Here is a 27071-nt window from a genome sequence, read left to right on the forward strand (position 1 = left end):
AGTTTAAAACCCAAAGCTTGAAAGTTAATTCTATAGTTCATTTAGGACTGTTAGGTCATTTCTTGTTTGTTCGTGTAAAATTTTGGAGCCGACAAATACAATTCTCATTTGTTCTCATTTGTTTTCATCTGATCTCTGAAACCACTTTGGTCAACGCAGTTAGACTGTAGAGGAATTGGAATTTAGTCTTGGAACCAAGTTGTTTCTCCCATCTAGCATACATTTCTTACCTCTTGAGCTCCATTTAGCAAAGACATATTCTAAATTATTGCTTTTACGAAGTTGGGATACAATGGTAGGTGAGTCAAGGTTGAAATCTGAAGAATCCAGGTCTTAAGTCTGTGTTTGCTTGAATCAAGCAATCACCCTTTGTTTCCTGTTGTGATAAAACTTTTCCCTCATAGATATTTCAATTTTGATATCTAATCAAGTAAACAACATAATTGCATGTTAGAAATAGGGATACATTGATACTGATACTGGTATCGGATATTGGGCTGATACAAGGCTAAAATGGAGATTTTACCCAAGACTAAAGTCTGACACCAAAAGCCACAAGTAACGTGTAATAAATGAACGAAAACTGGTTTCAGTTACTTCAGTTTCGGTTCACAGGTTATATTTCTTTAAAGTCAGAAAAAAAAAACTATTGTATCTCAATTATTTTGCCCACTGACCCCAAACTAAAGGTCTAAGGCTGCATTGTTCAGGGGAAAAAAAGAAAAAAGGATCGGATCAGTAGTTGGTGTTGGCCAATACTCAAAGGTCCGTTCTCAGAATGGACAGTGAATGGATGGCCATTATTTGTTTTTCTGGCTTCTTCATAGACACTATACAATTAACCTTTTTATTTATTTTTTGTTGTAAATGTGCTTGTTTGATAACAAAGTTCCATGATGTTTGTTATCCTTTTGGGCTGCATGGAAATATAGTTTGCCATTTTGTTTAATGATAAAAGCTGTATCCAGTAGTGTGGCAGTCTATTCTGCTGCCTACCAACACGGGGATCATTGGATCAATTCCCTGTGTTACCTCCAGCTTAGTCGGGCGTCCCTTCAGACACAATTGGCCGTGTCTACGGGTTTGAAGCCGGATGTGGGTATGTGTCCTGGGCGCTGCACTAGCACCTCTTTTGGTTGGTTGGGGTGCCTGTTCAGGGGGGAGGGGCAGCTGGGGGGAATAGGGTGATCCTCCCATGTGCTACGTCCCCCTGGCGAAACGCCTCACTGTTGGGTGAAAAAAAAGCGGCTGGTGACTCCGCATGTATCAGAGGAGGCATGTGGTAGTCTGCAGCCCTCCCTGAATCAGCAGAGGGGGTGGAGCAGTGACCGGGACAGCTCGGAAGAGTGGGGCAGTTGGCCGGATACAGTTGGGGAGAAAAAGGGGGGGGGGAGCTGTATCAGTACCATCTGATCATGGTAAACTTAATTTAGTTATGTGAAAGGTAGCCTATACTGTGTAGCCCATATTTGACCCTATTGATGTAACATATGGGCGGCGCAGTGGTTAGCGTGGTCGCCTCACAGCAAGAAGGTCCTGTGTTCGAGCGCTAGGGTAGTCCAACCTTGAGGGTTGTCCCGGGTCGTCCTCTGTGTGGAGTTTGCGTGTTCTCCCCGTGTCTGCATGGATTCCCCGGGATGCTCCAGTTTTCTTCCACAGTCCAAAGACATGTAGGTCAGGTGAATTGGCGGTACTAAATTATCCCTAGGTGTGAATGTGTGTGTGTGTGTGTGTGTGGGGGGGGGGGCCCTGTGATGGCCTGGCGACCTGTCCAGGGTGTCTCCCTGCCTGCCACCCAATGGCTGCTGGGATAGGCTCCAGCATCCCTGTGACCCTGAGAGCAGGATAAGCGGTTTGGATAATGGATGGATGGATGTAAAATATGTTTGTGGCGTAAACCTCAGTCCTATTCTCTCGTCATAGCCTATATTCAGGTTTGTGTTTTGGAATATTGGATGGTAAATTGGCTCCTTCCCTGACACTCCTCTGGAGACCCAGTCCCCCCATTTAAAGGGTGATGTCATCTGCGTTCTTTTCCAGGTTTTTCAAATGGAAAAGCCCACTCAGCTGTTAGCTAAAAGTAATGATGCGGGTTAGCGCTGATGCTCGACCTCCCCTCCCTCCCCCCACAGACACACATGCAGTTCGCTGACAGTGTAAGCATGGAGAGTGACGAAAGTGTTAAAAGAAAGTGCAGAAACCTATATCAGGTCACACGGGAAAAGTCTTTAGATGGGCTTGGGAAAATAGCATTTTGATCCTAAAACATATGAACTTCAACCGAAATTTGAATATACGGATTTGCATAGGGAACACTAGTGGGAAGCCACAGAACGATAGAAAAACCTAAAAAACACAAAAGATAGGACCCTAGCTCCCCCTTTAAGTATTCAGGTTCACTCAGTTCTGCAGAGGAGAAATTGTGAGAATGGCTGAAAAGAAGCCCGTCGTCAGACTGAAAAACTCCTGGTATGCCACCCAAATAGCCTCAGACTAAAGGGAAAGCTAGGCTTTGATAGAAAGGGATCTCGCTGATCAACGGTCTCAAGAGTGTTAGCCCTGCTGTTGCCCACTTTTCACTACCAGCCCTGCTAACTGGCTAGTTACTCAGCACTATTACACTGCCAAGTGTAAATCTGGCTGGTAGAGACATGAGCTATCTAATTGTTTCCAGTAGCATGCCAATTTGCAGCAAAAGTAATCACTGTAGGCAAGATCCACCTCCTTCAAAGTTGACATTGGCCTACTTTCAGTTTAGGGTATAAGGCAGTATTTTATCCCTCTCTCCTTCTCTTTGTAAATACGGCTGTGTCTGCCTTATCATTCACTATTGTATTTAATGATGTTCTGCACTCATTATCTGACAGGCTTGTGCTTAGCCCTAAGAGGGGAAGGGGTGTGGATGGAGGCAGGCTCTTTGGTTTTCAGATGTCATGCATTCATGGGTGTCAGTCTTACATAATGTACCTTTAAGGTTAATGGGGACAGTTGTGTTAGCACTAAGCTCAAATTGATTAAGGTTTGGGTGAGCAACCCTCAACAGGATTGTAAAGATCGGCATCAAGATCAGGAGCCACTCAGCAGCATCCATAAGAAATGGGCAGTAAAGAAGGCCTCGCAAATAGTAGCTGAAGACACCACACACACCCTCAACACCTATTACAACCTCATGCCCTCCAGATGATGATATAGGTCCCTGCCCCTCGGAACCAGAAGGGCCGCATCTAATTTTGTACCAGCCTCCATCCGTCTACTGAAATCTTAAAATCTTAACCTTCCCCATCCCCACCTGTGCCCTTCAGGATAACAGACTAACAGCCCCCCCACCCTCAACTGACCACCACTAGAGAGTGCACGCACTCTCGCGCTTGTTGCACACACACACCAGCACTACTGCACTGTAGCACTATTGCACTTTTACTGGCCCTGGCTTTTACTCTCATGTTTTTACCCTTAGCTTGGTATCTTAATTGATAAATGAATTAGATATGTATTTTATGTATCATGGCTGCACATAATGATTAACTAATCATGGCCATGACTTTGCTATCATTGTCTGTGATTGTTGTATTTGTGGTGGCACGGTCACGCAGTGGTTAGCGTGGTCGCCTCACAGCAAGAAGGTCCTGGGTTCGAGCCCCAGGGTAGTCCAACCTTGGGGGTCGTCCCGGGTTGTCCTCTGTGTGGAGTTTGTATGTTCTCCCCATGTCTGTGGAGGTTTCCTCCGGGGGCTCCGGTTTCCTCCCACAGTCCAAAGACATGTAGGTCAGGTGAATTGGCTGTACTAAATTGTCCCTAGGTGTGAATGTGAGTGTGTGTGTGTCGGCCCTGTGATGGTCTGGCGGCCTGTCCAGGGTGTCTCCCCACCTGCCGCCCAATGGCTGCTGGGATAGGCTCCAGCATCCCTGCGACCCTGAGAGCAGGATAAACGGTTTGGATAATGGATGGATGGATGGATGTTGTATTTGTGTTATTAGATCACTGCACAAGTGCCTCCCAGAAAATAAAGTAGTTGGACTGAATTAATATTGATTACAAAGGTGATGTTTGTGGTAAAAAAACAAAACAAAACAAACTCTACCATCATTAGGTGCATTTTTGCATCCTTGGAGGCCACTACAAGGCTACAGCCACGCATCACTCAGCTGTATCAAACTAGAGCCCTAGTTTATTTGTTATTTATTGCCCAAATTTAAATAGTACTGTGTTATGGCAATTTTTTAAGTTAAATTCCACTTTGATAATGAATGAAGAGCGAGACAAAATCTCTTACAGTATTGCCACACTTTAATAATGCTTGCAGACATGGCACACATGAGGTCACCCTTACAAGTACGTCAGCACAGTACGATCTCTATTATAGGGCAGTTGTTTGTTTTTTCTCCCACATTCCTTTGCTTATCAACTAACAGTCAACAATGGAGAAGACAACAATAGGCCTCTTGGTTCACATGGAGAAGACACTTTCGACACTACCTTTGCTCTGTTACCTATGCATTTAATAGCATCCATCTAAGCAATATAGACTTATGTTGAACATGGTATAGGTCCTACATAGATAAGGATTAAATGTAAGCAAACATCATACATGATTATATGGCAGTCTCACACACTGGTTATACTATAATCGTTAAATTGCAACTTCCTCCACAACTCACAACCGCCTCCATACTGGCTTTGTTTATATATTGAATTGATGTGTTGAAGACCATTTTCACTTTGACACCTTAGGCTATTTCTTTACCTTTTCATCTTATTTTGAAGTTGTAAAAAGGTTTGTTTATGTTGGTGGGATTGCATTCTAAATAACAAGAATTAACTAAGTTACAAAAAGCAAATCATAAATTCTATCTACAAATCAAGCGCTTCAACACTGTGAGTTTAGCCAAATATTTCTATCAACAAATTGTTTGTGTAAACTTTGATGTGTGTCTTTACTACTGCATTGAACAGACACAAATGTTTTGCCTGAGTTTTTTCAGAATGTCACAGCCCACCTTTAGCAATCCTCAAAACTTTAATCTCATGGATTTCACCAGTCCTGCTTTCACACATTTTCCACCCACTAACCTGTCTATTCATCATCCTCTTAGTGTTGAACCAGCTGCCATTGCCCTCGCCTCTCCCTGCCACCACCACTAAGAGTCTCCTGTACAATGAGAGGATTGCTGAAGAGGTCAGCTGCCTGCTGGCATGCCAGGATGAGAACCTGGGGTCCCAGCTAGCACACAGCCTTAACCAGGTCTCCACTGAGAACATGTGAGTGCCACACTGCCTCTATCTCTTAATGGGCTGCAATGTCTATTTAAAGGGGAAAATCGTTGTCATTCTTGTGGATGTTATTTCAGTGGGAATATTTCTTGAATTTATAAAAGCAAAACAAAAATTCAGATACATCCAGTACTCACTGAGAAAATGCCATTTTCTTACTTACTGTCAAGTTGTGAGTGGATTCAGCCATTCCTATGATACATAAAATTAATTGTGAATGCTGTGGTCTGAGATCCAACCCCCCAGAGCTAAGGCACTACCCTGCTACTCAAGTGTTGTTAGAATGGACAAATAACTGATGACAGACAATGTTACATTACAAACTAATCACATTTCATTATTGATATTTACCATGAGGCATAATTGGTAAGTTAATAGACAAAAAGACAAAAAAAAAGCATGTTGTTTTAACAGTTGCTTTGTTACACAGTATAATCACTTGAAACAACTGGATGTCTAAGAAAGTTATTACATATCCTTAGATAATGTTATATTGTACTTATTTGATGGTCATCCGACCTCTTGGACCTGCTGGTTAAGGTTGCCTTTTCCAGTTTACTTTTGGAATTGTGAAGGCTCCAAAACTGTACTATTGAAGTGCAGGCCAAAACTGTCATGGTTTGTCACTCACACTGGTACTCCCTCTGGCTTTTCTTTTTCATACAACAGAAAGTGCCCTAAATGAAATTCATGGCAACACAGGGGCTATTTCAATTACACATTCGTGCACAGTAGGCTTGGGCTATTGGACGAATATGTTGCGATTGGCTGAGTCCAATGGCCTACATGCATACTCTCTTCCACATTCCGACTCAGCCAGTTTGATCATTTCCGGGCGGCGCTGGAAGTGATATGTCAACACCACTGTATGCATATAGTCCATCGGCAGTTGTTTTTTTTTGGGGGGGGGGCGATTTTTTTGTGAGATTTTTATCCTTTATTTTGTTAATTTAATGGTCTGCCTCCTCAAAAATTCAACTCTGTAAATAATTAATCTGTTGGGTCCGCGGAAGTGTAGTGGTCTTAAGCATTGGCTTTGTGTCGATGCAGTTGCCCACTGGGGACCGGGGTTCGCGCCCCGGTCTCGTCAGATCCGACTATGGCTGGACTCGACAAAGCAGCAATAATTGGCAACGCTGTATTTGGGAGGGGGGCGGAGTCGGCTTGTGTTTGTCACATGAATGCATCTTTGTGTGTCATAAAAAGTGATTCGGCCTGGATTCGCCTTGTCACGGAAGTGGGGAGGCGTCTCCTTCGAGACTGCCGGCTGGAGAGATGCAGTTGATGAACGCATGCAGTACGAGGGTGGGTGTTTGAACTAAAATAGGGATCGATTGGCTACGAAATTGGGAGAAAAAAGGGAAAAATCAGAAATAAATGTATTTTAAAAAAAAGAAATAAACATTTAGAAAAAAAATAAATCTGTGAAGCGCAATTCAAAGTGTGTGCTAACAAGAACTGGCATTTGGAGTTGGGCCATATGTATGTACTTGTTGCACTCATTTCCGACGAGTCTTTCACAAAACAGGGCAGTGACTGCAGTGACTAAATGACAATTAAGTTAAGTTAAGTCAATTTTATTTTTACAGCCCATTATCACAAATTATAAATGTATCTCAGTGGGCTTTATAGCAATACAACATCCTGTCCTAAGACCCCCGCATCGGATAAGGAACAACTCCCTAAAAAAAAAACCCTTTAACAAGGATCACAGAAAGGTGAATCACTTCATTTGGACGCAACGTTGTGTCCAGATGAAGTGATTCACCTCTCTGTGATTTTCTTACCTGGATTATTGAGCATGCATAAAGACACCTTTAACAGGGAGAAAAAATACCTCGAGGAGAGCAACAGAAGAGGGATGGATAGATGTGCAGTGGATGTTGTGTGTACACAATTTACAGAATACGACATTGAAAGAGGATAACAGAATTATAATGGAATTATAAAATATATGAAGAATATGAGGAGGATGCCAAGCAGTGTCCAGATGCCAATGGAACAGCCCAGGACCTGAGCCACATGACCATCATCACCATGTAGACCTGACGGGAGGACAAACTACACATGCACACAAGAGAGACTCAAATCACACCATTCACATACGCGGAAGAAGAGACAAGCAAAAAAACAAACAAAAGCAAAACATTGAAACAGGATAACAAAATTATATGGACTTATAAGATGTATGAAAAGAAAATGTTGATGAGGGGGATGCCAAGCAGTGTCCAGGTGGCAACCATTGTCACCATGGAGACCTGGAAGGAGGACAGACTGCACGTGCACACAAGGGAGACTCACATCACGCCATTCACATACACAGAAGAAGAGAAAGAAGAAGACATTCAGAGAGAGAGAAAAGACGTGAGAGAAGTGAACAGTTTGCAGTAGGCAGTAATCTATACTCTATAATCTCGTCGGCAGAATAGTGCTTGGTAAATTCATTGAGACAGAAACCAACCTGCCATGCAGTACAGGTTGTGAAGCATTGAATTTAAAGGCAACTAATTGTAGGCTAAGCCAAAAAGATGAGTTTTAAGTTTGGATTTAAAGGACTCAACAGATTCTGATTGTCTGACGGCAGCAGGCAGCTTATTCCACAAGAATGGGGCTCGATAGGAAAAGGCCCTGCCACCAGCTGACTTCTTTTTAACTTTGGGTACACACAAGAGCCCTGTATTTTGAGAGCGGAGAGCTTGAAATGGAATGTACTGTTTAAGGAGATCAGACAGGTAAGATGGGGCAAGCCCATTTAGGATTTTATAAGTCAGCAGAAGCACCTTGAAGTCTGATCTAACACAGATAGGAAGCCAATGAAGGGATGCAAGAATTGATGTAATATGGTCAAATGTTCTAGTTTAAGTTAGGATTCCAGCTGCAGTATTTTCAATCACCTGAAGACTTTTAACATTAGCATGTGGCAGACCTGAAAACAGAACATTACAATAATCAAGTCTGGATGAAACAAATGCATGTCTTAGAGTCTCTGTGTCAGCCATAGACAGGAAAGACTGAATTTTAGCTATCTTACATAAGTGAAAAAAGGCAGTCTAGTCTTGGTGATTTCTTTAATGTGCTTACATCAAAATTCTCTCACATTAAGTATGGCATACCTCAGGGCTTAGTTCGTGGCCCTCTACTTTTCTTTCTTTATATTTCACCTTTTGGCCAAATTATAAGCAGTCATGGAATATATTTCCATTGCTATGTGGATGATACTCAGCTTGATGTGCCTACAAGGGCTGATGATCATATTCAAAAGACTAATTTAGAGGCCTGTTTGGCTGCTGTGAAACATTTGATGTTACTAAATTTCCTAGTTTTAAATTCGGATAAAACTCAGATGCTGGTTGTTGGCCCTGCTAGAAACAAACACCAATTTGATCAAGTAACAATTTCAATTGACAACTCTGTGATTTCACAGTGTGGCAGCCAAAAATCTTGGTTAAGGAATACACATATTCTTCCAGATAAGTAGGACATAAGCCAAGAGAGAGCTAAACAAAAGACACCAAAATTACAATTTCCATCCTTCCATTATCCAGACCGCTTATTCTGCTCTCAGGGTCGCACACACACACACACACACACACACACACACACACACACACACACACACACACACACACACACACACACACACACACACACACACACACACACACACACACACAGGGACAATTTAGTATGGCCGATTCACCTGAACTACATGTCTTTGGGCTGTGGGAGAAAACTGGAGCACCCGGAAGAAACCCACACAGACATGGGGAGAACATGCAAACTTCACACAGAGGATGACCCGGGATGACTCCCAAGGTTGGACTACCCTGGGGCTCGAACCCAGGACCTTTTTGCTGTGAGGCGACTGTGCTAACCACTGCGCCACCATGCTGCCCCTGTGCTAATGTATAACATGGAATTATTTACTGAGTAAAATAATTCTACAGCGCTAAGAAAATTACAATTAAAAATTTAGACTTAAACTTTTTTAAATGTTCAACTTAAAAATTACAATTTATTCTGTTTAATAGTATGCTGTGATCAATGGTGACAAAGGCTGTAGTAGAAGCACAGAAGTGGAGTCAGAGTCCATAGCTAGTAGAAGATCATTCCCTACTCTGGTCAGAGCAGTTTCAGTGGAGTGACAGGCCCTGAAAGCCGATGGAAAATGTTCTTATAGATAGTTCTTTTCTATATGGGTTGAAAGTTGATTAGAGACTGGTCGATAGTTAAGAGACCCTGGATCAAGGTGCGGTTGTTTAAGTAGAGGTTTAACCACAGCTGTCTTAAAACTGCTGGGAACAGTGCCAGTAGTAAGTGATAAATTAGCAATGTAGGTTAGAATTGTATTTGCATTGTAGGTTCCAGAGAAGGCCAGAGGTCTTTAAAAATTTTTGCTAGTAAAGGGTCAAGGAGGCAAGTAGTTAGTTTAGAAGCTGACATGAGCTTAGTCAAAGTTTCAAGAGAGATACTGTCAAAAGCTGTAATAACATGGACTATCAGTGACTCATTGTGTAGATATGAATTTGGTAAGACAGGATCTGCAGGAGTAGCTGGAGTTTAAGAACTAATTTTGCTTATGAGCTCATAAACCTAATTGCAGGAAAAATCTAGAAACTCATGGGCCGTGAATGTTGAGCAGCTAATAGACGGCTGCTTTTTAGTAAGTTTAGATACAGTGTCAAAGAGAAATCTGGAGTTATGTTTATTAATATTGATTAAGCGAGAGAGATACTCTGCTTTCATAGCAGATAAGGCACACTTGTATTTAAATAAATACTCATGCCGAGGTAGGTAAAAACTTCTAATTTTGATTTTCGCTATTTATGTTCCAGTCTCCTGCAGGCCCGCTTAAGAGCATGTGTCTCGTTGTTAAACCAGGATGTAGGCCTCTTTAGTTGCCTAGCTCTGGTAGTGAGAGGTGCAACTGAATCGAGGAGACTAGAGAGGTACACATTTAAGTCACTAGGGGAATTTTCAATAGAGTCAGTCTCTACAGTGAAAGGAGCCAAGACTTAAGGCAGCTGCTGACCAAATGCAGCTACAGTGGATGGACCAGTGTTGTGCATGGCAATTACATCTGTGCCGGACATTAACTGGACAGGCCACGGGACAATGAAGATTTTGCTTCCTGAACACTTTTGGGTGTATTTTATGGATTTTGGGCTGCCGATCACCTTGACATTTTCCTATCACATACCGTTTTGTAGATACAACCTGTTTTAGTGATTTGGGGTCATATTTCAAGTCTACTAGTATATTGCCCACCAAGCAAGCTGTTTTGGTCAGTCCAAGCATGCCTGGACATGCACTCAGTGTAGGTGCTATGCAAATGTGACTTAGTCAGGTTAGATGCTGGCAGACAGGCTGTAAAAGCTGTTCACATTTACAGATGCTGTTTGGGCGCATGTTGATGCACATATTCTTCAGGCAGTAGCATAGTGAGTATACTTAACAATAGGATTTATTGTCTTCAGGAAGATTTAATACAGCAGAAATGTCTCGTCGATCTTGCAACAGCTGCAATAAATTCTGTTACATTTGTGGTGAGATTCAAAAAAGGACTCGTTGTTAAAATCCCTAGTGTTTGCACTGCAACAGATTCAGTGGAGATCAAACTGGAGATGTCTGCCAAGGTGACATTGCCACCACCAGGACACATCATCAGTTGTGTACCTCAGCATCACAGGGTGTTTCGGCCTTTTATCACAAGACACCCTCCGCTGAGGCAGGCCCACCACAGGTTGATCGATCCTGGGTGCGTGACCTGTGGTTAGCTGTTCACCCTGGCAGCCCAGACAGCGTCTCTCCTTTTGAGCCAGATCCAGTGGCTAGTCCTCTCAGCAGTGTTGGCTAGCTCTTTGATCACTCTCCTGTGGGCCTGCCCCCTGACTCCTAGTTCCCTCAGCAGTTTTGCTGTGGAGCTGGCAACAAAGCCCCTACAACCCACCTCCACAAGGCGCACCTTCACCTTCCAGCCTCTGTCCTCTGCTTCGGCTGCTAGGTTGGCGTACCGCAGCTTCTTACGCTCGTACGCTTCATCGACTGCATCCTCCCAGGGGACTGTGAGCTCAGTGATGTAAGCGAGCTGGTTAGAATTGGACCAGAGGACGAGGTCTGGTCGCAAGGTGGTTGTTGCGATCTCTGTCGGGAAGATTAGCTTCTGGCCTAAGTCCACTCGCATTTCCCAAGCCCTGGCTGAGTTCAGTGAGCCTAAGTTGGGAATTGAAGGGTTGGCCTTCAGTTTATCCTCCTCTTGAATGAAAGCTGGAAACCGCCGGGGCCCTTCCTGGTTGTTGAAGGGTTGGGCATTGATGGAAACCCTCTTGCAATCGAGTTCAGCTGCCAAGCACCTGAGCACCTGATTGTGTCGCCAGGTGTATCTGCCTTGGGTAAGGCTGGTCTTGCAGCCAACCAAGATATGCTTGAGGGTTGCTGGGGCTGTACACAGGGAGCAAGATGGATTCTCTCCAAACCAGAGATTTAGATTTATGGGAGAGGGCAGGACATCATATGTGGCCTTGATGATGAAACTCAGCCTATTTGATTCCATGCTCCAGAGCTCACTCCATGTGAGTTTCCTCTTTTCAACACCCTCCCACCTCATCTAGCGACCCTGTTTGGCTTGTGCTACGGCTTTAGCACATCTGGCTGCTTCTTCCTGTCGGCGGACCTCCTCAACCACCATAGTTTGCCGTTCGGTAGTAGTCGCCTTTTGCCAGGTAGGTGTTTTTATTCCTAGGCCAAGGCCGCCTCTGCCTTGTTGAACATGGCCTACTACGTCTCGGTGGCGGAGGGCAGATTTCGCCTCCAGTACAGCTGCAGCCGGGGTCCATTTCTTCCCTGTTGCTAGGGTTGGAGCAACTCCTCTCACTACTGGGTCTCGGGATTCTGTGAGGGACATGTCCAGCCTCACTTTGGCACATTTGAATTCCTCAACCAGGCTGGAAATTGGCAGTGCGAGGGCTCCATTGCCGTAGAGTCCAACACTGCTGAGGCACCTTGGCAGTCCAAGCCACTTCCTCACTTGCGAGTTCACTAGCCTCTCCAAGCGATTGGCATGAGATAGTGAGACTTCGTACATGGTTATTGGCCACATGAGTCGGGGTAGCAGCCCAAACTGAAAGCACCAAAGCTTCAACTTCCCGGGCAGTGCAGTGTTGTTTATTTGCCTGAGGCCACTGATTGTATCCTGGCGAAGTTGCTCCAGTTGCTGGGTGTCTTTGAGGTCTGCATTGTACCACCGTCCGAGGCTCTTGATGGGCTTCTCCCGGACTGTGGGGATTGGTTGATCACCAATGCAGAACCGTTCATCTGCTAGTTGGCCTTTGACAATGGAGATGCTGCGAGATTTACTTGGTTTAAACTCCATTCGTGCCCACTTGATGTTCTCCTGGAGTTTCTGCAGCAGGCGCCTGGTGCATGGTTTTGTTGTTGCTATGGTGGTCAAGTCATCCATGTACGCCCAGATTGGTGGAAGACGCAGGCCATTCCTGGACCTTTCGCCTCCCACCACCCATCGAGATGCACGGATGACGAGCTCCATTGCCATGGTGAATGCCAGAGGGGAAATAGTGCAGCCCGCCATAACACTTAAGGCTTAAAGATGCACCATGACTGCACTTATTAAGAAAGCCTATGAGCTCTACTTCAGATGTAACATTGGTGACCAAGAGAAACCCTGGGCTCCTGACATTTGTTGTGCAACATGTTTAGTCAACCTGAGAGCTTGGCTCAGAGGTACTCGGAAGTCAATGCTATTTGGAGTCCCAATGATATGGCGAGAACAGAAGGATCACGTGACGGACTGTTACTGCTGTCTGACCAATGTATCTGGCTTCTGTACTAAAAATAAGAAATCTATTAAATACACCAATCTGCCGTCAGCCATGAGACCAGTGCCACATATAAATAGGGAACAAAAAATTAATTTGTTTAATCACCAATACATCTACAGGCTTCCCTGAAGAGCTACATTTTTGATAGAACGGTCTACTTAAATATTTTTATTTTCATAAAACTTTTTGTTCTTTTGGTGGAGTTGTTGCCTGACAATGTGGCTGGGGAGATTATTTGTTGGATTTTTAGACTTTTTATCTGTAGAAAACCGGTATTTACCGGTTAATGGATACCCTGTTCTGCCTCCTCTTAACAATTATAGATTGTGAAATACAAAATATTAAATTACAAAATGGAACATTCAGTTAATGATTTACTCATAACGGTAGTACATTATTTATTGGCACCAGCAGATAATTGCTGTGCACAATATTTTGGTCAAAAGATTGCTTCTCATACAGCAGTTAATTAGTTAATTGCTGTTTGAGGAGTAGTATGAGCCCTCTAAGTATCATTGTGCTGGATCATTTAGATAGCCATAATGTACTACAATAATAGAAAAGGTAACAAAAGTAGGCTATAGCTGCCAACTATTCCCATCACCTATATTTAACTTTTCATTAGTTAGAGATAAAAACTTTGACCTAAATTCTAATTTTTTATGATGGGTCTATTCAAGGCAGCTAAAGTAGAATTGGTATGTATTATGACTGGCACAAAAACTGATTCAAACTCAAGCTAACTACCTGAGACTAGCTAATGGTAGGCCAATCAAATGCAATAGTTTTATCAAAAGGGTGGCAAGATAGTAATGAGTAATTAGCTTTTAAAATGACCAAAATACTGTTCTGTCAGGCACCACTGGGTTCTGGGATGGGGCTCAGTTTTTTTGTGAGTGCAGGTTACCTTAAGCATGTAATCAATCAAAAAAGCTATATAGAAATGAGGGGAAAATAAAATTACAGCTGTTTCACAAGGTAATGGATGACAAGAGTGTAAAGTAAGGTGTGTTAATAAAGTTTTGACTTAACTCGTGTCTATGTTTTACAGAGAGTTGAAGGACAACCTTGGGAACGATGACCCAGAGGGAGAAATGCCAGTGTTGCTGCAAATGGTGCTGTCCAGGAGCCCTAACATCTTCAGGGAGAAAAGTATGTCTGAAAAATACATGGTTAGAGGTTGTGAGGAGGAGCTATAGATGTTGCTTCTGGCTCTGTACTTAGTGTGTGCTTGCACCCTATGTCTAAAAACAACTTTAAAAATTTTTTTTGTGTTATGTAAAAGAAATTCCGTAATGAAAATGTCCATATGTTAAGTCTATATTTGTTTTTGGCTGGACCGACTAGTGGTCCAGCCCTTCAAACACGAATGCCCGACTGACTGACTGAGCAACCACATTAGGGTGACTGACTGAGCGATCATGTTTGCCATGATTGGGCCGCTGGATCAGGTGACCAACAATGTCACTGAAGTTACAGAAATTGTTCAGCTGAGCGCTGAGAGGCATGAAGGAGAGCGAACAGTTAAAGCACCCCAGATTACAATCACTCTGACAAAACACTCACTAACAAATTCACAAAAGGATTGCATGACTTTTGTGGCTGCTAAGCGTGCACAAATAAGACAAAAAGAAACCATGTAATTCTCAAAGCAGCTGCAAAGGATGAATTGCACCCCTAAATGCGCTGCCAAGCAAATCGCGTCTCGGTGCTCCAGTGCTATTTGCACTTATCTAAATTAGATATTATGCATACATTTGGTGCAAGATTGGCCCCTCTATGCAAATGAGCCTCGTTGCTAAAAAAGTCCACATCTCGAACCCAAGTGCTAATAGCCACACGAGTGAAAATTAGCGTCCTCAGAGAGTTGGTGGTAATTGACACCCAGACTTTCCAGTGATCATGGCAGCAGTGATTGTAGCCAAGAAAAGGAATCGTCGTGCCAAGCATGCTCATGTGCGGACATTTCGAAGGAGAACATCACTTTTTGATTTAACTGAGACTGAAATTATTCACATATACAGGTTGCCAGGTCTAACATTTCTTGCTATATTTGATGACATTAAGGAAGACATTGAACCTGCCTGCTGTGTTCTTGGCACAAAGCCACCATTTATATTTTGCCACACAGATAATTGCCTTCAGACGCAAAACAGGGGCACATTGCACTCAGCTGCAAAAACTTGATGACCGTGTTTGCACTGTAAGTAATATCATTAGTGCAACATCTTTTGTGAATCAGACCTTGAGATGGGGCAGATAGCGGTTGCAAGTGATGTACAATTCATAGTGCTATCAGCAGCCTGAGTTCATTCTTTGTGAATTTGCCTGTGAATAGTGAGTCTTACAAAAATGAGAGACATCCGCAGATAGAAACAGATGAAAGAGGAGGGGGAGTTAACAGATAATTAGAATAGGTGTGCTTGCAATTAAATTTAGTTCTCTTTCAAATCAAACATCCCAAGATATGAGTGGAAAGTGTTCTTGCAACTGCATTTATAGCCCTTTATTTTTACTTGAAAGTTATTTTTACTTGAATGTAGCTTAACCATACCATGTGATATTCTACTTCAGTTCACTTTAACAAAAAATATTACTGGGACGCCTACAGAAAATTGCAGATGAACGTTTAATATCCAGGAATTCACATTATAAACCACTGACTATCCCTCTAACAAATGGGCCACAATTTTGAACATTGACCATACATGGTCCCGCCATATACTAGGTTTTGACCTAGTTTTGTTTAAACATTCAATTTAGACATCCTGGTTTAATCATTTGAGACAGCAGCCAGTACAGACAGCAGTTGAATATATGCATGTGAGAGTCCCTATTTATGCTGTCTAATCCAACCATTTTTTTGTTCTTGATTCAATCTCATTATAAATGAGATTGTAAATACTCAGCATGTAGCGGAACTTGCTCCTTCATACTCTAAATATCTTCAACTGTTTGGTGGGAATTACTTTTATTTTTCAGAACTTAATAAAAGATTTATAATTAATATCTTTTATTGCAGTTACCTCACAGCATTAAAGCATTGAAGATAACCATTTCTAATTCTCTGGGTTCCCATCTCTCACGTCCTTTCTCTGGTTTAGGAGAAGATAGTCTATTTGTGGGAATATACATGAATTGGCTCTTTCTAAGTTGGAATTTATTTCATCAGTGATGCTGTCTGTATCTTCTAGGTATAATGCAGCAGGCAAGGATGCCGCAATACAAGCTATCTCAGAATCCTGGAAGCCCAGCACCTAACTATCAGCCAAGTACTGTCTCACATAGCCCCTCTAGGTAAGTCAATTCCAAAATGCTGCCAGATCTTGAAAAATCTTAAGCATGCAAATAATTCTGCCAAGGCAGGTCAGCTGCTGGTTTCATTTATAAGCTGTTAACTTGCACAATGTTCTCCATAACTTCCTTTGCAGTCACTTTGTTCCACCGCAGTCTGGGTCAGGAGCGCAGTTTTTGCCCCACCAAAATAGCCCCATAACCAGCCCCTACACACCTCAAAGCCCTGAAAACTATATGCAATATCACCCACCCAGTTATCCTCAGCACCAACAAATTCAGCAAGGTGAGTACTTGGCTTGTTGATGAAATGGAAAATGTCAGATGCTACCTGTTTCCTTCTGCTGCTTGAGAACCACGTCACTCTTACATATGTATTTTGAAAGACAAGAAAGAAGTTTATAGTGATAAAAAACCACAGAGAGGTGTCTTTGGTAGGGGTGGGTGATATGACCACAATGTGTTATAACGGTATCTGTATTTCTGTATCATAGTAACAGTATACAGACGTGCTCAAATTTGTTGGTACCTTTACGGCTCATTGAAATAATCCTTCATTCCTCCTGAAAAGTGATGAAATTAAAAGCTATTTTGTCATGTATAATTGCATGCCTTTGGTATGTCATAGAATAAAGCAAAGAAGCTGTGAAAAGAGACTTATTGCTTATCCTACAAAGATATTCTAAAATGGCCTGGACACATTTTTTGGTACCCCTTAGAAAAGACAATGAATAATTGAATTATAGTGATATCTCAAACTAATTAGTTTCTTTAATTAGTATCGCACATGTCTCCAATCTTGAAATCAGTCATTCAGCTTATTTAACACTAGAACAACCGGGATTTTAGTCCTACCTAAAATGACTACGGGCGGTCAAAATGCCCGCCAGTTTTTAAATTTTATATTCGGTCAAGATAAATACCCAATTGAGATATTAATGCATTGCATATGTTAGTATGTCTGTTAGGAAACGACTGACACCAAAATTAACGTTTTAACAACTATAATACTATTTTTAAACAATTTGAACTTTAGAGATATGGTCAAACTTGAATAGCAAAATTGAAAAAGTGAAAATATTACCTGAAAAACAAAACGGAAAACTTATGGCTAATCTAATAAACGTAACCAGGTCTATAAAATGTGAAATGTAAATAAAAGAACTGAAAATAACCATTGAAACAGTCCCAAACAACGATTGAAACTTAAAAACCACTAGAACGACCAGGGGCGATCAAAATGACCGCCACGGTTTTTAAATTTTATATTCTGTCAAGATAAATACCCAACTGAGATATTAATGCACTGCATATGTTAGTATGCCTGTTAAGAAATGGCTGACCAAAATTAAAATTTTAACAAATTTGATACTATTTTTCAACAATTTAAAATCGCTGCTGTCCAATACCTGTAAATACTGCAATGCCTCAGTGGTAGTCATGTTGCGGCTGAAATGCCGGCTGTACCCAGACATGTTGGCAATAATCAAAAATCAAGTTTAGACTATTACTCTGCACTGGAGAATGCTAATGTGTTTCTAGGACAGAGCAATGAACGTTGCGAAGGAAATGATCCGACCAACACGTCATAAATAGTGACATACGAGCCGTCTTTTTGACTGCTCACGGTCGTTTAATGTAGATCTTATTATAACTTTATGTTTTGTGCAATTGATCTAAAACTCATATTAATGCAAATATATGCAATTTTAGGAGCATTCAGGGAGCGGCAGGTCTGTAGTTATTAAACTTTAAAAATCCAAAACTGCCAAATTGATGGCCTTGGTCGTTATAGTGTTAAATGGAGAAAAGTAGTCCTGTGCTGTTTGGTCTCATTGTGTGCACCATACTGAACATGGACCAGAGAAAGCAAAGGACAGAGTTGTCTGAGGAGATCAGAAAGAAAGTAATAGACAAGCATAGTAAGGGTAAAGACTACAAGACCATCTTTAAGCAGCTTGATATTCCTATGACAACAGGAAATTAATTACGTTTAAGGTCCATGGAAATGAAGCCAACCTCCCTGGCCCTGGCTGCAGAAAAAACAACCCCAGATTGAACAGAAGGATAGTGTGAATGGTAGAAAAATAACCAAGGATAACCACCAAAGAGATACAAGCTGAACTTCAAGGTGAAGGTATGCTAGTTTCTGATCGCACCATCTGTCACTTTTTGAGTGAAAGTGGGCTCCATGAAAGAAGACCCAGGAGACTCCACTTTAGAAAGAAAAACAAAAAAGCCAGACTGGAATTTGCCAAAATGCCTGTTGACAAGCCAAAATCCTTCTGAGAGAATGTCCTTTGGACAGATGAGTTAAAACTGGAACTTTTTGGCAGGTCATATCAGCTCTATGTTCACAGACGAAGAAACGAAGCTTTCAAAGAAAAGAACACCATACCTACAGTGAATCATGGAGGAGGCTCAGTTATGTTTTGGGGCTGCTTTGCTGCGCCTGGCAAAGGGTGTCTTGAATCTGTGCAGGGCACAGTGAAATATAAAGGCTATCAAGGCATTCTGGAGCAAAACGTACTGCTCAGTGTCAGAAAGCGGTCTCAGTCGCAGGTCATGGGTCCTCCAACAGGACAATGACCCAAAACACACAGCTAAATGCACCCAAGAATGAATAAGAACAAAACTTTGGACTATTCTGAAGTGGCCCTCTGTTATTCCTGATCTGAATCCTATCGAATAGAATTGCCTCACATATATAAAATATGCTACATATGACTTACATGTACAGTTAGGTCACCAGATATTTGTGCAAAAAAAAAACAAACAAAAAAAACCCGAGGTTATATTTAGAATATGTAGCACAGCAAGGTGATAGTTGGGTTGACATATTTGTACTTTTTCACTCTCCCAGTCTTAATTTATCTGCTCTGTTTATGTTATTGGATGTTACTGAATACCCTACTTTGATCTCAGACATGGTTAAGTAGAATTGTTGAACTTGCCTAACTCACAAAAACAACAGATTGCAGACATTGGCGTTCATGCTTAGCTACTGTTAGGGACAAATAGTTCTTCTTTACCCTCATCTATGCTTTACCGTAGGGGGAAAGTGGAGCAAGAAAAAGACAAACAGAAAGAAAGATAGAGAAAGTTCAGGTTTAGTGCACATAAACATCTCAAAAGCCATATCCTATATTACATAGATTACTAATGCTTGTATCAACTGAGCTGAATATTTTGTTAGCAGTTGGTCCGGAATTCTGGATTTATAAAGATTGTTTTAATAGGTATGAAACTCCTAGGTAGTGATGGCAGCTTTGTTGCAGCAGCAGTCCTTTTTTTGTGTTGTTGAACTTCCCTACACGTAAATAATGTCTGTCTCTTTTAGCCATGCCAATATATAATAGTGGCATCTCACAATTTCAAATTTTTTGTCTTTTTTAGCTGCTAGTCCCCCAGTCCCTGGTGTGAGGAACACCCATGACACCAAGGTTTCTGGACATCTCTCAAACAACTCAGCCAAAAACAATGCCAGACTGGGCTCCGACAATGACTATATCAGCATGGTCAACAAATTGGAAAATGAGGTATTACTAAGAAACAATGTACCTTGAAGTCAACAGCAACATGACATTGACACTAAAGTGTAATTTTGAATGTCTTTTGTTCAGCAGGATAGCGATCCTTCCGTGAGAAATGCCTCATTCCCAATTACATCACCACAGTCTGCCTGTTCACCTGCTGGAAGTGAAGAGACCACAAAAAGTATGCTGCCTCACTCCTTAGCAGCACTTCTTTACCCTGTGAACTTAAAAAGCAAGAAACCAGTCCTTATTTTGTTCTGTTTTCTTTCTAATGCTGTAGTGTTCATTTTCATTGATATTATTTGTTTATTGTTCAAGCAGGGTCGCCCCCTCATATCTTGCAGTCCCCTTGCCCCGATGCACCTCCTGATCTGCTCCTGGTCTCGACAGACTTAAAAAAAAAACGGAAAAGGCTTAACAAAGAGGAAACTGAGCAGATGGACAGCGACGCCTTGGATGACGTTGTTTACTCTCCATCTAAAGACTCTACCAAGCTGACCTTGAAACTGTCCCAGGTCAAGTCTTCAGAGATTGATCAGTCTGGACTGATCCCTCCTAGGACAGATAATGGCTCAGACCAGGATAATGATTTGATCTGCATTAAACAATTGTCTAGGACTGTTCTGGATCCTTCACACAAGTTAAGTGCTGGGGAGCAGACAGGCTGGCAGCAAGATTCTGTTCTCCAAAATACACAGCAGGCAGGGATCATCAATGGAGTCATGCATGATGATGCAGAGCTGAACGCTCTTACAGAGTTTGAGAGAATAGAACGTGATTCAACCAACGAGAGGGAACGATGCTCTAAAGTTCAGGATAAAGGTGATTTACTGTGTGTCCGCCTTTGCCCTGTGCCATCTAGCTTTTGTGTCATACGCTCAATCTGTAAGTTTTTGTAGCGAAACTAAGTTACAGTGTTCTTCATTACAGACAAGCCACTGAAGAAACGGAAGCAAGACTCGTATCCTCAGGAACCTGGTGTTGGAGGTACAGCTTGGTCCAATGGTGGACCTAATGTAGAAGGGGGTAACGTTGGCATCAAGTTGACACCTTCAGAAGATAGTTCTGAGAGTAATGATGCCAGCCGACCAACTCTAATGGTCAGCATTGATCTTCGGCAAGCCGGCAGAGGTAAAGGACAGCCGGATGTGGCCCTGGAAATCAAGCATTTGTGTGAGGACCACTTACGGCTGAAGTCTAAAACAGATAAGATTATACAAAGCAGATCCAGTATGATCAAACCACACACCGATAGCTCCAGAAAACTTTGTCCTGATGGCAGACGAGAAACCTTGAAGCACAAGCATGAACACAGGCGGGACTCTAAGCACCAACATAATGAAAAAGCTGACAGTAGCAAGGGACACAGAGATGGCCGGGGTTCTGATGTACCAGACCAAAAGCCTGAAGGGCGCTGTGATTCTGGTCACAGAGAAGAAAAGCACCAAGACAATGACCCTTCTCGCATCTGCCACATTAAAACTCCAAAATCCTCTAGCAAGCCGGAGAGAGACAGTAAATACAAACAAGATAAGGAAAGGGACAAAGAAAAGGGAAAAGACAGAGACAAAGACAGGAACAAGGAGAGGAAACACAGGACTGAATCTGGAGAAAAACGGAACAGGCACTCTACTGACCAGCGCTCTAAACTTGACATCCCTAGGATAATGCAGGAGAGACGAGGATTAGCAGACCCCAGTGGTCGTCACAGAACAGACTGTTCCAGCTTCCATTCTTCCAGAGGGAAGAACGAGAAGCGGTCTAGGGATGTCAGTCAGAATCGCCAGGATGGAAACAATCAGCAGTCTTTTGAGTCCAAACATAGTGATTTCCCCTTGTACTTACTAGGAGGCAAATCTGGAAGTTTGAAGAACTTTGTGATTCCTAAACTAAAGAGGGATGGGAGGGACAAGGGTCAACAGCCTGGCAAAGAGGTCACACAGGGCTTGAGCCAGCCTCAGGTCAAACTGGAGAGAATTTCTTTGAAAGACAATTTGGGGAAAGCTGCAAAGCCTGTTCTGATGCTTCAGAAACTCACTGTTGATGATGTAAAGAAGATCATTGGGGAGAATAAGGACAAGAATGCACACAGCTCCAAGTCCAGGAACTGGTCCTCCTCTGACAAATCAGGTAATTGTAAGATTTTCTCCATATTTGTTTAACAAAAAAATGCTTGAAGATGATTGTGATATATAGTTTTCAAATACACATTCCAGCAACCTTAAAGGTAGAATGAGTAGGATTTGATGGTTGCTGTTTGTAAACACATAACATTCAAAGTTGGCCCCTCCTCCCCGGCTCAATGACACCAGAAGCACACGCCCCTTGACTGCAGTTTCAGGAACACATCCCAGTGTACAGACCAACTCTGTGTTGCTCTTCAATCAATCAATCAACCAACCAACCAACCAACCAACCAACCAAATCAATCAATCAATCAATCAATCAATCAATCAATCAATCAATCAATCAATCAATCAATCAATCAATCAATCAATCAATCAGCCAATCACTTTATTTGTTCTGAGTGGGGCAATTGGTTATGCAGCAGTGGGACGCATACATTTAGCACACATAAAACACAGGGCACATAAATACAACACTAAGACCAAGAAACATGAATACTCAGTAAAAAAATAAAATAAAAAAAAACAACAACAAAAAAAAACCCCATAACAAATTAAAACATTATGCAAATAACTAACTTTTCTTCCTAGAGTTTAGGAGGGAGATGGTAGAGTGTTTAGTTTTGGTTTTAGCTAGTGGAAATCTGAGGAGGGTACCAGATGGCAGAAACGGAAACTGTTGATGTAAAGGATAAGAACATGGTCATGATGAATCAGACATGATGGATTCTGCTTTATGTAAATGTTGTTGTAAAGATTCCCATTCTCTCCATCAGTGCTCGCCAGCGGGTGAAAGCCAACCCCAGATTCACTGTCGTTTTGGAGCGAGCTTTGTCCAGTTGGCATTTCGCCTCGCTATATTTCATCTTTTCGGCACTGTGTCCGCCATTGTCCTAGCTTCCTTTTGGATGCATGCTTACGACCTCGATCTTGGATCTGGTTGCTACGTTTTTAGAGTTCCACTGCCAAAAGGTTAATGCCCAGAAACGTCCTGTACACAGCAAAATAAGAAAATACAGGCAGAGGACAGGGTTTCTGCAGATAGACACTGCCACACCCATCTAGTGGATCATAAGTGATAATTGAGAGGGATTATTTTTGTGCAAGTCTATTCATTGATTTTTAGGAAACTCCTACTCGTTCTACCATAAGAAAGCAATTATTCCCAACAATGACACATTTTCATTGTTACTCTTTTTTACTGTTTATCTTCGACTTGGATATCTCATTAGAATCGTGGTTAGAATCAAGGTAGCACGGTGGCCCAGGGGTTAGCACTGTTGCCTCACAGCAAGAAGGTCCTGGGTTTGAATCCCCATCCGACCTAGGTCCTTTCAGTGAGGCGTTTGCATGTCCCCCCCCCCCCCGTGTCTGCGTGGGTTTCCTCTGGGTGCTCCGGTTTCCTCCCACCATCAAAGACGTGTGTTAGAGTTAATACTCCTGTCTGTGCCCCTGACCGAGGCATGGTAAAAGAACTGGAGTTGGTCCCCGGGTGCTGCATGGATGCTGCCCACTGCTCCTCGCTACACGGCTTGGCTAGGATGGGTTAAATGCAGAGGATGAATTGCCCCATGGGGATTAATAAAGTATATCTTATCTTATTATCTTGCCTTATTAAAAGTAAAGGAAATGGTGTGGACACTTGTTTGTGTTTTGGTGGCAAGACATTAAGGGTCACGTTTTAAACTGAAAACCACTTGTCTTACTCTCAGAAATTATTCTATACTAAAAAAGATCTCAACTCTTCTTCTTATAGGTAGAGAATCTTCCATACCACTATGTGAAAGTGTGAAAATGAACAAGCGCAAACGTAGTGTAGTCAGCGATGGAACCAAGTATGCTGAGGTGGACTCCAATGGAGGTGAAGGCAATTCTGTGACTGAATGTAAGCAACCAACCTCAATATGACTTAACCATTCACCATAGCTAATTGTTTGAAGAAGAGATTGTCAGTTAAGTAGATTTACTTAACTTCTGCTTACATTTACTTCCCCACTTTTGATGGGATATTACCATAGTTAAACAATATAATCGAAATGAATTGAACCCTCTCAGATTGCTTTGGGTCTTGTATTTTTCAATATTTGGTGGTGAGAGATGGCTGAGATCACATCCAGTTTAATAACATTGTTTGAGTTCTGATCCAATCTTTTGTTCCTCTCAATATAGCTTCACAGAAAAGGCACAAGAAGGACAGGGACAAGGCACGGGAGCAAGAGGAGAGAAGAAGCTCTAGAGAACATTGTCAAAGTGGAGAATTTCATGAGGGTCGCCAGGGGTCCAGAAACCACTACCATGAACGCAGCCCAGAAGACTCGGACAATGGCTCTCCATCACCAAGTATGAGAGATAGTGAGTCTTGTTTGCATAGTCTGTAGTAGATCTGGCACAGGCTGATTGGTTGCACAAAAGAAAAACTACTGTCTTCATTTTCTGACAAATCTGAATGTTTCCAGCAATTTAAGTATTTTCTCTGTGTTAAGATCTTTTGATGATTTTTTTTAAGTAATGTACTTTTGAACCTTTCTTCTCTCGGCTCCCGTTTGAGCAGTGGTCACTTAACACATTGTCCACTCAGTACATGCATGTTCGTTTGCATTTGAAAGTGAACTAAAATGTAACAACTTTTTTCATCACAATATATATAATGGATAAGGTTGCTAGCATAAGCATGCTAGTCTATATAATATGTTCCATAACATCCAAGACTGGACTCTCATTTGTTGCAATCCTACAGTCAATGAATGTTGTCATTGTGTTTTCTTGTTCAGTTGTCAAAAAGATAAAGAAGAAGGAGAAACAGAAAAAGCGAAAGGAGCATGAATCAAAGTCCACACCAGAGGGTAATTTAAGTCCTTTTGACTCATAATATTGTAACAATCTCACAGAAATTTCGATCCAATTTTATTTGTGTCTTTACTTAATAGAGCTAAAGGAGTCCTCATCATTTAAAAGATTCTCAGCAAGTTTGGACAAAATTCTGGAGAAACTTGAGGATGCGGACTTCACTGCCATAGGTGAAAATATAACCTTATTAAATTGCCAATGTTGTAACACCGGAGGGCAGAATTGTTGCAGTTTAAGTATGGAGTTTATAAATGTGAACAGTTTAACTCTTCTTTGTCTTTAAACAGATGATGATGAGATACCTCAGGAACTTCTGCTTGGGAAGCACCAGTTGAGTGAGCTAGGCAGCAAGTCAGCTAAGATTAAAGTCATGGGTATTGCTTATAGGGTAAGAAGAGTATTTGCGTGTGCTGTGGCATTGTTCATTGTTGACAGGAAGCTTATGAAATTTAGCATTTAATGAGGCATAACATTTACAACTACATCTGTTGTATCAACAGCTTCCATCAGACAAGCTAGTGAAACTGTTGAACATCCTGGAGAAAAACATTAAGGATGGGGCCAAACTTGCCACATTAATGAACCCTGTGAGTTGCCATCCTTCTAGAATGTTTTAGCTGGTGAAGTGATATAATTTCACGAGTCTCATCTCTCCTATAGGATAATGGTGCAATGGATGAAGAGCGGTTGTGGCGTGACCTTATTATGGAGCGAGTGACAAAGTCTGCTGATGCCTGTCTGACCTCTCTCAATATTATGACATCACGCAGCATGCCCAAGGCAGTTTACATAGAGGACGTGATTGAGAGGGTGGTGCATTACACCAAATTCCATCTGCAAAACACTCTCTACCCTCAATATGACCCTGTCTACAGAGTAGATCCTCATGGAGGTTAGCAAACTGTTTTATTATTTTATTACTCTTTTTTATCTATTATGAGACTTAAAACAACATCAAATAACTTGGTCAGTGTTCTGCCCCAAATATATTTTATATGTTGAAGAGACACTCAGTAGACTGTTGAAATAAGTTTTTGTATTGTTATATGCATGAATGATTGTGGAACTTTTATTTTGACGCATGCAATGATAGGGAAAACAGGATGTAGGAGGAACCATAAACTGAAAAGGCATGGTTACATCTGTATAGTTTCTCATGTCTAATCCAAATGAATCCATTGTGTGTATCGCTCAGAAAGCAATGGCTTTTCATTTCAGTTCAATGTTGTCATCTTGACTTACCTACTGTGTATGAAGTCATTAAAGGAGCAAGCATGCTCACTCTCCTGGTTCTTGAAAAGGAGTTTGGCTGGCTTTTTTTTTTTTTTAAGGGGGTGGCTTTTTTTTTCTTCTCCTCCCTTTTTCTCCGCAACTGTATCCGGCCAATTACCCTGCTCGTCCGAGCCATCCCGGTCGCTGCTCCAACCCCTCTGCAGATCCGGGGGGGCTGCAGACTACCATATGTCTCCTCCGATACATGTGGAGTCACCAGCCGCTTCTTTTCACCTGACAGTGAAGAGTTTCGCCAGGGGGACATAGTGCGTGGGAGGATCACGCTATTCCCCCCAGTTCCCCCTCCCCCTCCGAACAGGCGCCCCACCTGACCAGAGGAGGCACTAGTGCAGCGACCAGGACACACCCACATCCGGTTTCCCACCCGCAGACACAGCCTATTGCATCTGTAGGGACGCCCAACCAAGTCGGAGCTAACACGGGTATTCGAAACGGGATCCCCGTGTTGGTAGGTAATGGAATAGACTGCTACGCTGTCCGGATGCCCATTGGCTGGCTTTTTATCTACGTTAACACTTGGGAAGTAAAACACATAGAGAGAACAGTAAAGTAAGTTTGTCTTTTTTGCAGTGTGTCCAACCACCTGACTTGAGTCTCACCCTCCACACATGACCACCTTCAAAGTAAAAATACACACCCCCAGGGCATAATGTTGTAAGTCTCACATAAGGAGCAGTTGTGCTCCATGAGCAATATGTCAAAAAGACAGCAAATATGCAATTCTGGGCTAAAACCATTAAGTGTATGTGTTGTTGTATTGGAGCAGTATTTCACTAAAGAAGGCCTTTCATGCCAGGAATAAACAGGGCTACTGAAAAAAAGAAAAGAAAAAAGAAAAAAAGAATACGGTAGTGTTTTGTCATTCA

The 27071-nt window shown here is 42.1% G+C and overlaps 1 protein-coding gene across 1 annotated transcript in view; it reads left to right on the forward strand.

Moving 5' to 3' along the window:
- Nucleotides 1-27071, forward strand: part of LOC130121498 (nipped-B-like protein B) — a 57121-nt gene that overhangs the window by 2714 nt on the left and 27336 nt on the right. The window contains exons 3-17 of the mRNA XM_056290316.1: nucleotides 5094-5259; nucleotides 14161-14288; nucleotides 16304-16406; nucleotides 16541-16704; nucleotides 19800-19942; nucleotides 20030-20120; nucleotides 20261-20761; nucleotides 20870-22069; nucleotides 23822-23950; nucleotides 24235-24417; nucleotides 24837-24908; nucleotides 24993-25082; nucleotides 25200-25300; nucleotides 25413-25499; nucleotides 25573-25804. Coding sequence (XP_056146291.1) covers nucleotides 5094-5259; nucleotides 14161-14288; nucleotides 16304-16406; nucleotides 16541-16704; nucleotides 19800-19942; nucleotides 20030-20120; nucleotides 20261-20761; nucleotides 20870-22069; nucleotides 23822-23950; nucleotides 24235-24417; nucleotides 24837-24908; nucleotides 24993-25082; nucleotides 25200-25300; nucleotides 25413-25499; nucleotides 25573-25804 — 3390 coding nt within the window. The remainder of the gene's footprint in view (nucleotides 1-5093; nucleotides 5260-14160; nucleotides 14289-16303; nucleotides 16407-16540; nucleotides 16705-19799; nucleotides 19943-20029; nucleotides 20121-20260; nucleotides 20762-20869; nucleotides 22070-23821; nucleotides 23951-24234; nucleotides 24418-24836; nucleotides 24909-24992; nucleotides 25083-25199; nucleotides 25301-25412; nucleotides 25500-25572; nucleotides 25805-27071) is intronic.

This window comes from Lampris incognitus, chromosome 12, assembly GCF_029633865.1.
Source record: "Lampris incognitus isolate fLamInc1 chromosome 12, fLamInc1.hap2, whole genome shotgun sequence".
Taxonomy (NCBI): domain Eukaryota; kingdom Metazoa; phylum Chordata; class Actinopteri; order Lampriformes; family Lampridae; genus Lampris; species Lampris incognitus.